At 44.9% G+C, this 15,653-nt stretch overlaps 1 protein-coding gene across 7 annotated transcripts in view; it reads left to right on the forward strand.

The window, feature by feature from the left end:
- The first annotated feature begins 1,207 nt into the window (after positions 1-1,207).
- Positions 1,208-15,653, forward strand: part of DCUN1D4 (defective in cullin neddylation 1 domain containing 4) — a 97,878-nt gene continuing 83,432 nt past the window's right edge. For 2 of the 7 annotated variants that reach the window (XM_066384761.1, XM_066384756.1), the window contains exon 1: positions 1,214-1,330. In XM_066384761.1, coding sequence (XP_066240858.1) covers positions 1,306-1,330 — 25 coding nt within the window. In that variant the 5' untranslated portion in view covers positions 1,214-1,305. Of the gene's footprint in view, positions 1,331-1,626; positions 1,646-1,695; positions 1,799-2,393; positions 2,465-15,653 lie in introns of those variants that run through there. The other 5 variants (XM_066384760.1, XM_066384755.1, XM_066384758.1 and 2 more) reach the window with 5 other exon arrangements.

Here is a 15,653-nt window from a genome sequence, read left to right on the forward strand (position 1 = left end):
AAGAGATGTTTGTGGAGTCATCCATTCTCTGAGATGGGGTCAGCACAGGGAGTGTGCTGTGATTGGGGTAGGAGGGAGCGATCCTCCACTATACCTCACAATAATATTACTCACTACAGTAACGTAGTGAGTATGATGAGTTGGTTTGAAAGCATTGAAAATACTGGTCAGAACTCATGGTACAAATTCATGACTTAGGAAACTCAATGGTCAGAGTTCACCTAAATTAAGGTTTTCTTCTACCAAGTAACAGCCAATTTTGTTTTCTGGATGACTTCCCAGCGTCAATGACTTAGGTTGTCTCAGCTTATGCTGGCTGTCCTTCGAGGGCTGGTGAATTGTTCCTGTGCCAGAGTGCACCCAAAGCTCAGAGTGCGGCCCTGGATTTCCTGTATGCAGTCTCAAGCTTGCAGACGTGTGTATGAGGGACAATGCCTGTAGCATTCGAAGCCTTACGAACAACCCCTTTGTGACCAAAGGGGAAGAAGTGTTAACTCTGGAAATGAAATGCATTTCGAAAACGGGGTGAGGATAGATTGTTGTACAAGAAATGGGAATGTGTTCCTCACCATAGGGTTTGCTGGAAACGACGCGGAAGTTCTTTCTCCAGTTTCCAGCTGTAGGAAACCGCTGGCAAGAGAGGTCCCAGTCGAAGTCCGGCGTGGACTGGGCTCCCGCAGGGAGCCGTTCTGAATTGTGCGAGACAAGTGGGAAGCGCGGTCGCGATGCTCCAAGCGGGTGGTATAAGCTGCCTCTACTCCTAGGCGAAACAAGATGCAAACTGCCGGGATTGCGCCTCCCCTTCTAGGTTTTTCTGGGAACACTTCGCGTGCTTTGTTTCAGACGCCGACCCATCTTTCTTGGTTGGTCTGCAGCTCCACCAATCCCGCCCGTGTCGGGGCGGAGCTTCAGGGTCAAGGTGGACCAATTCCCCAGCCTCGCCCCTACACGCGCTTTCAGACTCCTGGGGATGAGTGACAGAAGCCGGGCCCAACCTGATACTCCAGAGCGTGGTCTCCGCCAGGGGCGTTACCAGGACGGGGACCGGGACCAATCGCATTGGACTTTAGGGGGCGGGGCCTCCCTGACCGCTCCAGACCGGTGCTTTCTGCATTCCTTTTGTCAAATGAAAGACGCGGAGGGGCGGTTGCTCTCAGAAGTTTAGCCAATGGGGGAGGCGAAGTGGGCGGGCCCGGAGTGCCTGGCGGCGGGTCCTCAGCTCCCAGCCGAGGTGCGGCGAGCCGGTGGGGATACCGCGAGGCGAGCGCGGGATCCTGGGCGGGGAGCGGGGTGTGCTGTCCGAAAATGCACTCGGATGCTGCGGCTGTCAGTGAGTAACAGAGAGAGAGTGAGAGCGGGTTGGGGTCCGGCGGCTGGCAACACTTTCCACTCGGGTTTCGCAGTCCCTGCGCTCGCGTCTCCTATCCCGAAACGCGCCGGGAGCCTCTGCCCGGGAGCCACCCCTGCCCCTCCCGGGGCCGGGGCGGGGGGTGACGCCTTGGGCGGCGCGGGGCGGGGGCGGGCGTCGGGGGAAGGGGCTGGCCTGCTCGGGGAGGGCGGAGGTGAGGGGGGTGGGGACTGGCTTCATTTCAGTGGGGGTGGGGGGCGGGACGTGCGATGAAGGGCCGGGACCGGAGTGTCTGGGGTGAATGGAGGTGGAAGCGGTGGCGGGCGCTAGCGGGCAGGGCCAGGGGGTGGCACCGGAGGGAGAGAGAGGCAGCGAGCGAGAGAGCGGGGGGCGCAGGGGTGAGGATTTCCTAGGGGCTGAGCGGTGCGGGTGGCTTGGTGAGAAAGGCGGGTGAGTGCTAGGGGGAGCGCGGGGGCGGGGACAATGGGAAGAAGGGCTGGTTGGCTAGGGTGGGGGGGAACAATGGGGTGGGGGAATGGGGGCAGCGGCCGAGCGGGGCAGGAGGGCGGGCAAAGAGATGCGGCTGATGTAACGGGAGAGCGAGATGGTGGGAGGGATTGGGGTGTGAGGGGATGCTAGTTGGGGAGTCCGGCAGGCGGAGGGGCATAGGAAGGCTGATGGGGTAACTGGGAGTGGTGAAAGGAGGTCCACGGTGGGGTAATAGGATGGAGCAGGTGTTGGGAAGATAGGGTAATTGGCAGTAAGAGAAGAGGACGGAGGGGAGGGCATGGGGTATAGGATGGGGGCAGGGGGAAAGGAGGTGCAGTGTGGGTGAAGAGCTAGTTGGGAGGGAAGGGAGATAGGGAGGGGCCGGGGCAGGGGATGGACTGTCAAGTCCAGATTTCGTCTGTGTGGGGCTTGGGGGTGGGGCGGTTAGGTGTCAGACTGTGTGTTTGGGGGAGGTGTCTCTTCCTTCCTCCATTAAGGCAGTGTCCCTGGAGGGGAGAGCTCTGTGCTGCGGGGTGCGCGGGGGTGCGGGGTTGAGGTGGAGGGGGCGAAGGGGGGCGCCCCGAGGTTGGTGCTGGCCGCGATTCCTCCGGAGCGGCGGGAAGCGAGGTCAGCGCTGGCGCGGGCTCCGGCTGCAGAACTGGGAGGCGGGGCAGGGACGCGGGCTGCGGGTTTTCCGCGGCCGGAGCCGGAGGGGTCGGGCCTTGGAGGCGGGGTGGAGGGTTTTGCGCAGGGAAGGTGTCGGAGTCTCTGGTGGTCCCTGAATTTGGCAGTCTGTGACGCAGTTTTCTAATATTTGGTAGTCCGGTTGGGAGGCTGGTGCCTCTGAACCCGCTTCCCTACTAGGGAGTGTGGGGTCAGAGGCCCCGCGTAGCGCGGGGGGGAACGCGACCCCTCCAGGGCGTGCGGAGAGAGCGCTTTAGGGGCTTAGGGTCTGGCTCCAGTTGCCGGGTGTGAAGGGGAAAGGCGGTCGTGTGGAATTCTGGGACTTGTAGGCTTTGGCGCGGTTGGGTTGGGTGCACGTGGGTAACTGTGGAAACGAGTTCCAGAATGCAGTGCGCCCCTTGGAGCCTCCCTTCTCTGCTAACTCGTGCTTTATTCCCCCGAGGAGTCCAGAGCGTACTCGGGAGGCTCTTGTGTCCCCTGGGACTGGAAAAGGGTCACTAGACAGACCTCCTTCCTTTTGTCAGCGGGAGGGGAAAACCAAGTCAAATGCAGCCCTTTCACACTTGGGGTCTTGATTCCGGACTTGATTATTTCCCCCTGCATTTGCTGGCCTTATTTGTGGAATAAATGCTTAGTCTTGAACCATCAAGCACACTAAGTTGTGGGTAAAACATTCAGGATGCAACACAATGTAAAGCAGCGTTTAGGGTGGTGTACTTATTGTGGCTTATGTTGTAAGTAAACACTAGTTTCAAAGGTTCAGCCTTATATAAATGTGGGAACACAGTGGAGACAAATTTAACCCTTGTGAAGATAATATAAATTATGTGTTTGTATTTATTGGACTGTCTCCAAGGATGAAGGAGGGGACTTCGAAAAATGATCTTGAGTTGAGTTTGGAGGTGACTTAATAGAATTTAGGGTGGACCTATTCATAAAGCCAGCGTGAAAATGTGAAGATGAATAATGGGAATATATGTCTTCAGTTTTAAAAGAAGCATGGGAAGCAAATGAAACTAGAGGAAGGTAAACTCAGTGGAGGACCCTTAGAGGTTTTCATGTTTTTTTGTTTTTGTTTTTTGCTATGGCCTATAATTCCTTCTATCTGCCTTTTTAGTATTAGAGACCATTCTCTTAGTCTCGACTCCCTAAACATCACAGCCTTTGTGGGTTCCATTACCATTTATGCAGTGATTCAAAACTAATCTATAGGGCTGTAAGATTAGCTCAGAGATGACAGGTAATTTTTATGTGAGTTTTTGGAAACTATTGGTAACATAGTCACTAAAAGAATATTTGAATGACCCTAATGATAAAAATTTTACCAAAGAGCCCTAAGATCTGTGAACCTTTTAATATGGTTACAAATATACTGAATTTATGTACTTGATTCACTGATAGTTCTTTTCATAATGGCTGAGAAATTGGGCAATGTGTGGTTTTGGGGGGAAATAATTTATATCTATCTTATTTGTTTATGGTGAAATATCCAGGGGACCCTTTGTGATACATAAGTTTGTAATATGGACATATTTTTAAAAATGTACATTTAATCCTGGAATTTGCTCTCATAAAAATGTATGAGATTGAAAACAAGAGTTGTAATTGTCTTCAAGATGGTGTTTTTTGTTTTTATTATTATTTTTATTGATTGATTTTAGAGAGACAGAGAAAGGAAGGGGAGCAGAGAGAGAAAGAAGCATTCATTTATTGTTCCACTTAATTGTGCATTCGTTGGTCACTTCCGGTATGTGCCCTGACTGGGAATCAAAACCTCAACCTTGTTTTTTCCAAATGATGCTCTAACTGGTGTTTTTAAAGAAACTATTAGGTTACTCATTTCTTTCCCTCTTTCTATTTCATTTTAAAGGGCGGATGTACTTTACCGTACCCCTTCCCCCCCAGCCCTCCAAACCCTGGGTTTCTATACATTATCAGCTTAAACTTTCTGCTTGGTTTTTCGGTTCTTTGATTTTTGGCCTTTGGGGAGGTCCTTTATTTTCTTATGAACTTAGCTATGCATTTAAACTAATGTTTCTTACACTTTACTCAGACTTTGTGGATTCTTTTATATCAGGAAGGATGTTTATAATATTGTTTATAACATTGCCAGAAAAGAAAGTCTTCTTATTTTTCTCCACCTTAAAGCACTTCTGTACATTTACTCTTTTCTTTCTCTATACCTCTCTCCAAGAAGATTGTTCCTCCTAACATGTGATCACACTTTTTCAAATGTTATTAATCATTTTCTGTTTTTATCTTTGCTGCTTAGAAATTCTTACTAACTTACTGCTTTTTTCCTGACCATAATAAACATTTGCATTCTTCTCATCTCAATAATATAATCTTGTTGACTCAGCAATTTAAAAATCAACCTATCAGAAACTGACCTTGTGATGACCTCTGTTGTATGAGTTAGTATGCCTTTGGCAAGCAACTGCCCAATTAAAAATGGCTTAAGCCTGACCGGTGGTGGCACAGTGGATCGAGTGTCAATCTAGGACACTGAGGCCCCAGGTTTGAAACCCTGAGGTTGCTGGCTTAAGCACAGGCTCATCTGGGTTTAGTGCAGGCTCACCAGCTTGAGCACCATGTTGCCTGCTTGATTGGGGTCACTGGCTTGAGCCCAAAGGTCATTGGCTTGAAGCCCAAGGTCTCTGGCTTGAGCCCAAAGCCTCTGGCTTGAGCACAGGGTCAGTTGGAACCTCCCAGGCAAGGCACATATGAGAAATAATGAGTAACTAAAGTGCCATAACTATGAATTGATGCTTCTCATCTCTCTGTCTCTCTTGTTCTTGCTTTAAAAAAAAAAAAATGACTTAAATAGCCTTGGCTGGCACTGGTAGGGCATGGTCTCCATAGGCCGAGGTTGCAGGTTCAATCTCCAGTCAGGGCATATACAAGAATCAACCCATAAATGAGTGGAACAACAAATCGATGTTTCTCTCTCTCTCCCCTATCTTCTCTCTTTCTTAAAACGAAGAAAGACTTAAATAATAGACCTTATTGTCCAGTAGCAAGAAGTCTAGATAAGTACTCTTGTCTAGGCTCAAAGGCTGGTGTAGCATCTTAATGATAACTTTTAAGAATCTGCACTCTTTGCATCCTTTTCTTCCTCTCTTCTTAATATTTTGGCTTATCAAGTCTCAGGCTCATTGCCTCATGTTTGCAAAGTGGTTGCTGCAGCACCAGACATTACGCCTGTCTAAGATAGGTAGGGAAGGAGTTTATTTACATACAGGTTCCTCTTATCAGAGAGGAGTGTTTTTCAGAAAGTCACCTTGGAGACTTCTGCAGTTTTCAGTAGTTAGAACTCATCTCACGCCACTGCTACTTGTGTGGGAGGTTGAGAAGGTGAAATCTGGCATTTTTCAGCTTCTGTTATGGGATGCGGCCTTTGTCAGGTTGGAAAAAGGGTCAGGAGAACTTTCTGGGTTGGCAGCCTACAGGTTGTATGCCTGAGCCAGCTACTCTGTCTAGCTGTTTCAGGTTTGGTCTCAATCTTTTTATGTTTGTTTTCTGCCTATTCTAAAATAATTAGAGATAAGTCTTGTGAAGTGAAGGAAAATAAACTGTAGATTTACAAGCTGCACATAAATGCTTGCCATATATTTGAAATAGGCCATATATTTGGCTCTAGCTTCGTAGTAGGCAAAACAAAGAGGGAAACAAAAGCAATTCATTTTATTCATTTGGTTAATGAAGCAATTCACTTTATAACCCAAGCTAGAAACAGACATTTCTCATCCCTGTTCAGTAGTGATAGAGAGGTGGCATCTCTTCCCATGCCTGTATTCTCCTGTGTCTGTGGCCATCGTTTTAGGTCTGATCCATCCTTTCTCATAATACAAGTGATCCTTTTGCCTGTCTCAGCCTTCTATAACTATCTTTTTCCATCAGCAGTTGAATCATCTTTCTCCTTTCAGTTCCCCTACCCAGAAACCTTGAGGGCTGTCAGTTGCTTACTGAAATACAGACTCAGAACCTGGGGTTGAACCAGTTTCTGTAATGTAAGTTCAGTTTCTCCCCTGGACTTTTCCTTCCTTACCCGCTGCCCTCACTGCTACTTCATGATGGAACTTTTGTTCTTTGTGCTCCTTGTTCCCTTGTTCTAGGAAGATTCTCTCTCTCTCCATTGAATATCTGAAGTATTGTTTACTTCTAGTCGCCATTTTCTTATGTAACAATAGCTGCTTGTTGTTCCCTTCCCCAATTAGGTTATTACCCCCTTGAGATCTGGGACTATTTCTTAGTATCCACTTTATTGTCCAGCATCTTGTCCTGCTTAGGTCCTTGTATATGTTTTGGATTGAATTTAACTGGTCTACTCTTTTTTTTGTGTGTGGTGAATATCTTTATTAGTGATATTTTTAATTATTATTAATTTCAATGGGGTGACATTGATAAATCAGGTTGGTTTGTGAATTATCTGGAAAATTTTAATTCTTCCTCCTGTTTTTCAGCATGCTTCTAGTTGTCTTTCTTTATCTTCAGATTTTTCTTTAGGGAGTACAAACTTTCATTTTTATCTCTGCCCCCCCCCTTTTATTTTTACAAAGTCAGCCATATACAAACCAGTTTAAATGATATGTCTTTTAAAGTGTATGCATGTCAGTTTTGAGGAATGTCCATGGCATGCAGAAATTCTTTTTTTAATTGATTGTTTTAGAGAGGCAGAGAGAGGAAAGGGGGAGGGGGAGAGAGAGAAGCATTTATTTATTGTTCTACTTAGTTGTGCGTTCATTGGTTGGTTCCTGTTTGTGCTCTGACCGGGAATTGAACCTGCAACCTTGGTGTTTTGGGATGATGCTCGAACTGACTGAGCTAACCAGCCAGGGCCCGGGGAGGAATTCTCTGAGGGAGAATAAAATGCTAGTAATGTACTGAGGAACCAGGAGTCTGCACGGGAAAGTCCACCTGTCCATTTCAGATCTGGCCTGTAGCAGTCCTGTGTGCAGAGACCTAATACAGAGCTTGGTGGGTCTGACATTAAGGGGCCCAGAGTGTTTCTGCCTTTTCCCTCTTTTTTGTTTTATGACCAATTCTGGTCCTAAGGTTTTATTTCTGAATATTAACAATGCATTGAGATAGATGAAAAGCCTTCTTCATTTAGAAAGTAAACTCTTAGTTGGAAATGAATTTTCTGAGAATTGGACATTATTGCTGATATCTTTTTATAGTTGGTCAGCTAAAATAAGTGTTAATAGGTTTTCAAAGCTTGTTCTTTTTCCTTATTCAGAGATTTCAGGTTCGAAGCACCTCTTGAGAATTAGTCTTTTAAGCAGAATATGTATTTAAAAGTATTTGTGGCTATCAAAGAGGTTATTGTTTGTGGCTTATGTTTTAAGTAGAAGAAAGAATCAAAATACTACATTTTAAATAGAATCAAGCATTTTACATTATTGCATGACTATTTCAGCTTTAAGGATATATTTTTTTCATGTTCAGTGTTCAAGCAGACAAATTGCTTCAAATTTGATTTTTTCCTTTATTTAGAAAATGTTGTTAATGAGATATTTTCAATCTAGGAAGGTAGGCTTGTAGTTTTTGAAACTAATTAATATACTGAGTAAAATACTAAATAATATGAAAAACATTGCACTCTTTTCAAATAGCATTACCTCTGGATATGATTTTTTTTAGTTCTATCTTTAGGATTTTTTTTCCTTGAGAATATTTTTTTGAAAACCTTTCCTTACCTGCTGATGTATTTCAGCAGTATTGGCAGAGCAGGTGTGCGGTCCATTTGTGTCTGGTGGGCAGGCACCTGGCTTTTCCTCTGATCGGGGAATTCCTGTTTTCTCAGGCAGGGCTTCTCAGACACGCCGACCCCAGGTATGACTCTGAACCTGGAGGCAAGTGCTGGGAGTAGCAAGGGGCGCCTGCAGGCCGTTTGGAGGGGATTTCTATTTCCAGAGTCTGGAGGCCTTGGTCTCGGTGCCAGGCTGGTCCCCGGGCCGTGTGGACAGGTGCACTCTGCTATGTGCCCTTAGGCGTTGTTTTGGTTGTGTAGCTGAACTGCTTGGTTCTGTGGATTTCCTAGAGATTCTGTCAGCTGTTTGTAGCCTTTGACAAGCAAATCACTCTTCTGTTTAAATCAGCTATTTGATTGCTGATGCTCACAGCTAAGACGACAAATTCAACATTCAGACCTGTCACTGGTCAATTTCCCGTGGAGGCTTTTTGTGGGAAGCAGTGATCTGCCTGGTTGGACTCTGTTCAGGGTCCAGGAGTCCTGGTTCCAGGTGACTTAGGACTGAAGGAGCACACAGGCAGTGTCAGCTGGGGGCTGCCCTGCTGGTGGTGGTCAGAAAGGGCTCAGAGCCACACAGCAGCCCCACTCCTGGTCTCATTGTGTGGAACTCTGCACTGCTGTCTTTCGGTAGTCACCTGTTTGTCTCTAAAAAAAAATTGAAAGGTGGTGTGTTCAGGAGCTCATGTGTAACTTCTGCATCTTTTTGGATCTGACTTGGGCATATTAACTGTGGAAATAATATTTGAAGCTCTTTTTGGTGGAATATCTGTTTAGTACTAATTGCTTTTTAGTCAACTTTACTGAGTATAAGTTACATGTTATAAAATTAGACATAAATAGATAAAATTGGACATATTTTAAGTATACAGTTTGATAAATTTTGATAAATAACTACACCGGTGCAACCAATACTAAAATTAAGATACAGAACATTGTCATTACCCCCAAGAAGTTCCCTGTGCCCCTCCTACTCTATGCTTCTCTACTTCCCAATATAATTTTTTTATTTTTATTTTTTTTTACATTTTTATTTATTTTTTTTAGAGAGAGGAGACACAGCAAGAGAAAGAGACAGAGAGAGGAAAGAGAAAGAATAGAGGGAGGAACAGGAAGCATCAACTCCCATATGTGCCTTGACCAGGCAAGCCTGGGGTTTCGAACCGGCGACCTCAGCATTCCAGGTCAACACTTTTACCCACTGCACCACCACAGGTCAGGCCCCAATATAATTTTTAACTTTTAATATATATCATCTTAGTCTTTCCCATTTTTTTTATTATTTTGCTGTTTGTGGGAATATTACAGTATAAAGAGAGGTGATAAGTCTTTCCTTTTTTTTTACTGAACAATTAAATCCAAAGAAAAACTATCACTGCTGTATAAATTATAAATCTGTTAATTAATACTTTACCACATGAACTGTCTAGAGCAGGGGTCCCCAAACTTTTTACACAGGGGGCCAGTTCACTGTCCCTTAGACCATTGGAGGGCCAGACTATAAAAAAAACTATGAACAAATCCCTATGCACACTGCACATATCTTATTTTAAAGTAAAAAAACAAAACAGGAACAAATACAATATTTAAAGTAAAGAACAAGTAAATTTAAATCAATAAACTGACCAGTATTTCAATGGGAACTACGGGCCTGCTTTTGGCTAATGAGATGGTCAGTGTCCAGTTCCATATTTGTCACTGCTAGCCTAACAAGTGATATGACGTGCTTCCGGAGCCATGAGGCGTGCATCCCACGTCACTGGAAGTAGTACTGTATGTGAGCGATGCCATGCTTTGCGTCTCTCACTGACCACCAATGAAAGAGGTACCCCTTCCGGAAGTGCAGTGGGGGCCGGATAAATGGCCTCAGGGGGCCGCATGTGGCCCGCTGGCCGTAGTTTGGGGACCCCTGGTCTAGAGTTAGATGATGACTTGTTCTCTTGAAAGGTTTTTCAGTGGATGAGTTTTGTTTCTCTATGGCCTGAAGTCATAATGCTAGGATTTGCTCCACAGATGTGATGATGTCTTTTACTTTATTTTCCCATGTGTAAGATGCTCCCAAGTATAAAGACGCACCTTAATTTTGGGGCCTGAAATTTGAAAAAAAAAGTTTTACATAAAGTTTCTGAACTTGTTTTATTCATCATAAAATTCATACAACTCCTCATCACTGTCAAAACTCCAATCCACTAGCTTGTCCTTATCTGTGTCTGATGAGGAATCACTGTCTTTAACAATGAGTGCAAAAACAAGTGTGAGAAAGTGGGAAATGCAAGTAAAAAAAAATCTACAACCTCTGTATAAGACACACCCAGTTTTTAGACCCAAAATTTTTCGGGAAAAGGTGCATCTTATACATGGGGGAATACGGTAATTGTTATCTGGGTCAAATTGGGAGACCGGAAAGCATTTTATTGTAGTTAAGTGTGGGTCTTAAAGTCATAATGGGTTCAAGTCCTTGCGTCTGTCATCTGTTAGCTGTGTGAGTGTAGGTAGGTTGCTCAGCTGCTCTGTGTGTGCTTTAGAGGCCTCGTGTATAAGAAGTACCCATGGCAGGGTAGGAAGTTGGTCAGTCAGCTAATGTTTATTGAGCAGCTACTATGCACCAGGCCCTGTTCTTCATCTTTCGTGAAGTTTTCATCCCATAGGTAAATCATGTAGTATGTCGGATGGGGATGAGTTCTGTAGAGAAAAATAAAGCAGGGAAGGGGAGAGCACAGGCACTTCTAGAACTGAGGGGAGAGGGGAGAGGGGAGAGGGAGTGGAGAATATTTGAATAGCATGATCAGGGAAGGCCTCACTAAGATTTTAAGTTAAGACCGATAAGGGGAGGGGCATTCCAGGCCGAGGGAACACAGGCAGAAGCTCTGAGAGGGAGCAGGCCTGTATTTGAGGAGCAGCAAAGAGCCTGGGGTGCTTAGAATGGAGCTAGGGTTTGGCTGAGGAGGAAGGAGGAGGAGGAAAGATAAAAAATGATCTCAAGGATTAAAGGAGATAAAACACAAGGTTTTTAGAGAAGTGCTCGGCACTTCTGTTTTTGTTGCTAGTGATCCATGGTGATGACAAGCTCCTCCTCAGACTTTAAAAGGAGAGCTTGAGGAGGGCAGGAGGTGACCAGAACCACCAGGGAGTGCGGCATTTCCTCACTCAGCCGTTCACCGAACACTTGAGGTTTTCTTGTTGCCAGGCCCTGCTGTAACAAACACGACTGAGCAGGAGCCCTGTGTTAAGGAGCCTCCCCCCAGCAGTTAAGTGCTGGAGGCAGAGTAGTAATGGACAGTTCAAGTACCGGGCTGTGGCTGCTGGGTTAGATGGGTGCTCAGGGCGCATTGGGTACAAGGATGGAGTCATTAAAATGAGGCTTCAGGGAAGGGTTAGCAACTGTTGTGTGTGTTTAGTTTTTGAAGTTTTATTATATGAGGAAAAGGAACTCTGTGCAGCTGGGGGATAAGGTGGGAGGGTGCTCTTCGGGCAGTGGGAGCAGCATGGGTGTGAGTCCCTAGGACTGTGGCTGCAGAATGGCCCAGTGAAGGGGAGAGGAGAGGGGGGGAAGGGCGGGCTGCAGCTACTTGGGGGCGGGGGCTGAAGAGAGGCACCAGGCAGTGAGAGAAGGAAAGAGAAATCGGGACTGGGTGCAGGGAGAGGGGACTGGTGGTTATTTTTGGCCTCCTCAACTGGTTTGCAACAACCCCCTCTGAAGTAGGGTGTATACTATTATTATCCCCATTTTACAGATGGGAAAGCTGAGGGGCAGAAAGTTTAATTAACCTTCTCAGGTTAACTCTTGACAGCTTGTAAATGGTGCATTAAGAGTCTTACTCAGACATTCTGACTCCACGGTTTAGATGACCCACCGCTGCCAATGAAGTAATACTCAACATTTTATTTGTGCTTTTCATAAAAACATTCTGGTAACAATGTGGGTATATTGGAATTACATATTTTGTCACTGGCCAACCAACGATGACAGCAGAGGCAGTTGATAGGATTCTGTTTTGCTTTTGGTTCTTGGGATGGGTCCCAATAGGATCAGGATCTGTGGTTCCCTTTTTCCTGCTTTTCATTTCTGCCGTCTGACATGCCACAACAATAGGTGTTTAAAAACAGATTCTAATTGTGGCAAAAATGCATATTTCCATACTTTATTGTAGCTCACTTTTAGTCTTTTTAGATTTTGTTTTTGGCATGTGCATTAAATATTTTTTAAGCACACACTTTTTATAGTATTTTTTTTAAAATATAGAAGATACCTAACATTGCAGAACAGCCAGAAAATGTAAAACTTACCTTTTGGTAGAGCTAACGTAGTTTTTGAGTAACATCTTTGAAATATTTTTCTTTTTCTGTAGTTGAGGGTGAATTTAAATCTTTTTTTCCTTTAAGATCTCTTTCTACAAATGTCATTCCCAAAATTAGACCACAGATTACTTGTTCTTCGTTAAACAGGAAGCTGAGAAGGATAGTTGTCCAGGCAACTGGCTATTGAAGTCAGAATTTTAAAGATCCATCACCTTGTCATCCCTTCTGCTTGTCTTTACTTTTTGATCTTCTAAGTTCAGTCAGTTTTAGGCTCTTTCATGTTCTTAATAATAATAGGGATTAAAATAATGAACTTTTATTAGTGCACAGTAATGGACCAGCACTCTGCTAAATGCTTGGCAAGCATCATCTCATTTAATCCTCACAATAGCCTTGTGAAGTGGGTCCTGTTATTTCAGCTATACAGATGGGTACACTGAGATACCATGAGGTTGGGCTAGGGACAGGGTCACTCAGCTGGGATGACCCAGAGCCGGGACTCAAACCCAGGGCTTTTTGATATCAAAGCTGCGCTCTTTAAATCTAGATCTGGGCTCTGGTAGCATGAATGAGGTTAAAGAATGAATTTTTACTCTGCACTATGGAGTGAGTCTGTGTTCTTCAGTGGGAGAGTGGGGTGCAGACACTGAATCTAGAGCACTTTGTAACTTGTCACATTTGGAGTGCAGCCAGACTGGGTGTCCTGAAGTGGCCTACGCCTTTGCCATGTCTCCCGCAGGCCCAGGCCTGGCGAGGTGGAAGGTGAGGTGCGGAAGGTTCCTCTCCATAGCCTCTAGTATGGTCCTGTGAGTTAGAAGAGAGCTGGCAGCGGTGTGCTTGGATGGCTTTAATTTTGGATCTTGTGTTCAGGGAAAATGCTGAGTCACCGATGATGACCTGCTTCCCGCCCCTTAGTGATTTTTCCCTTTCTATGCATACTCTTTGGCTTTGTGCCTTGTAAATAGCAAATATTTATTGATGAGAATGACGTTGACACCTTCGTCACTGCTACTTTGTTTCTTTTCATTTTGGCCTGACTTTTCAATCTTGTAATCTTTTCCCTGGGTCTTGATCTTTTTTTTTTTTTACCTTTCTACATACTTGTGAATGAGTTGGATTCTTGTCTGTTTTGTGCCGAGTTGTTCCAGGAATGGCCTGGCTGGCAGCAATTTGGGGATTGAGTCCAGGGTGGGGACAGAACTCTACTCTGGTTGCACATGAGAATTACCTGGGCTGCTTGAGAAAATGTTGACTACCCCCACCCCCCATTTTTATTTCATTGATCTGGATCGGGGTCCTGGCACTTGTATTATTTCCAAGCTCCCTGCGGTGATTCTGGGCACTCACTGGGTTAGTTTTATTACTTATTTATTTATTTATTTATTTATTTCATTTTTCCGAAGCTGGAAAAGGGGAGGCAGTCAGACAGACTCCTGCATGCGCCTGACCGGGATCCACCCGGCACGCCATTGGGTTAGTTTTAAGTAGCTTAATTAGTAAGTTGGGTTTGGTTTGAACTGTGGGGGAGAGAGCTCAAAACCTCAGCAGTTCTTCCTCTGGGTGGGTGGCACAGACCTTTCCTACTCACCTTGTGACATCACAGCCGGCACCCAGGTGGCTCACGGTGTGCCAGGCACTGTTCTGAGCTCATTGCAGCAGCAGCACATTTCATCCTTGCAGTGTCTTTATGAAGATGGCGCTAATACCCATTTTATAGGTAAAGAGATTCCTGCTTCTGGTATGGAAGGGCACATAGAGTGAGGCTGACCCACAGACCTACTTTTTGGGATTTCCTAGTTTTGCATTACAGAAAACATTTCAAATTTTTGTGTTTTAATAATTTGGCCTCAAATATGAATATTTGTTTTTACAAGAGTTGTATACCTGTGCCATCTTATATAGCTGACTGTCGGTATGCAAAGGTGTCAGTTGGTATTGTGGATCATTTAAAACACTACTTTTTATAGTGTCAGAAAACAAGGCTTCACTTTAGGCTGATTTTATTTTCCAAGTCATTTTGAGGTAGAACTCATTTTTAAAGATCTTTTTAACTTAAAATTGCATTTTGTACTTTTCTTTTAAAATCACACATTTGAGCTCATACATGGATCTGTACTGACTTGTGATCTGACCTGCTTTTTACACTCAGGCTTCCAGGAAACTAAGCAAATCTAGTATCAGCATTTTAAACATGCTCTAGGCTCATCATGAAACCCAGAGCTACACTCTCCCTCAATCTTATGTGCACTTCTCGTCTCCCTTTCACAGTAAAACTTCTAGAACAAGATTTTGTTTGATGGAGTCTGTTTCTTCAGCTCCTACTGGATCTTAGCCCACTTCCTCCTGGCCTCAGTTCTGGCTTCGAAATCTTCACCAAGGCCACAGAGTAACCTCCCATTGCTAAATCTATACCTTAGTCCCTCCCCTGTTTATTGGTACCCGTTTTATGCTAGGCTTTTGCTGTCCTATATACTGGGATACAGTGGAGAACAAAGCAAAAGAGTCCCTGTCCTCATAGAGCTTGTGCTCTAGGGACAGTGACAAAGGTTAAACATGCAAATGTATATAAGATATTTCAGGGTCACAAAAGACCTCACATTGTATGATTCCATTGATATAAAATGTCTGGTATTGGCAGATCTCTCGAGACAGAAAGTGGATGCACGGTGGCCTAAGGCTGAAAGAGTGAGGAGAGAGACGAGGAGTGACTGCTAAGGGGGTGATAAAAGTGTTTCACCTTCAGATTGTGGTGATGGTAGCATAGCTCTGTGGATACACTAAAAACCATTGACTTGTGTACTTTAAATGGGTGAATTGTGTGATTTGTGAACTACATCTCAGTAGCGCTGTTTAAAAATGTCAAAGTGATGAGTGCTGTATGTCAACATCTAAATCTGGTAGGAGTGGAGGTGCTGCTTTGATTAGGGAAGTTGGGGAAGACCTCTCTAGGTGACATTTGAGTAGATATTTCAACGAAGTCACTTGTCAGGTCTTGTGAACACCAGAGGTTATGGAGGCACAGGGCATATTAAATGCCAGGCCCTGAGGTAGGAATTCACTTGCGTATTTAAGGAGTGTGGC

Source organism: Saccopteryx leptura, chromosome 5 (assembly GCF_036850995.1).
Source record: "Saccopteryx leptura isolate mSacLep1 chromosome 5, mSacLep1_pri_phased_curated, whole genome shotgun sequence".
Taxonomy (NCBI): domain Eukaryota; kingdom Metazoa; phylum Chordata; class Mammalia; order Chiroptera; family Emballonuridae; genus Saccopteryx; species Saccopteryx leptura.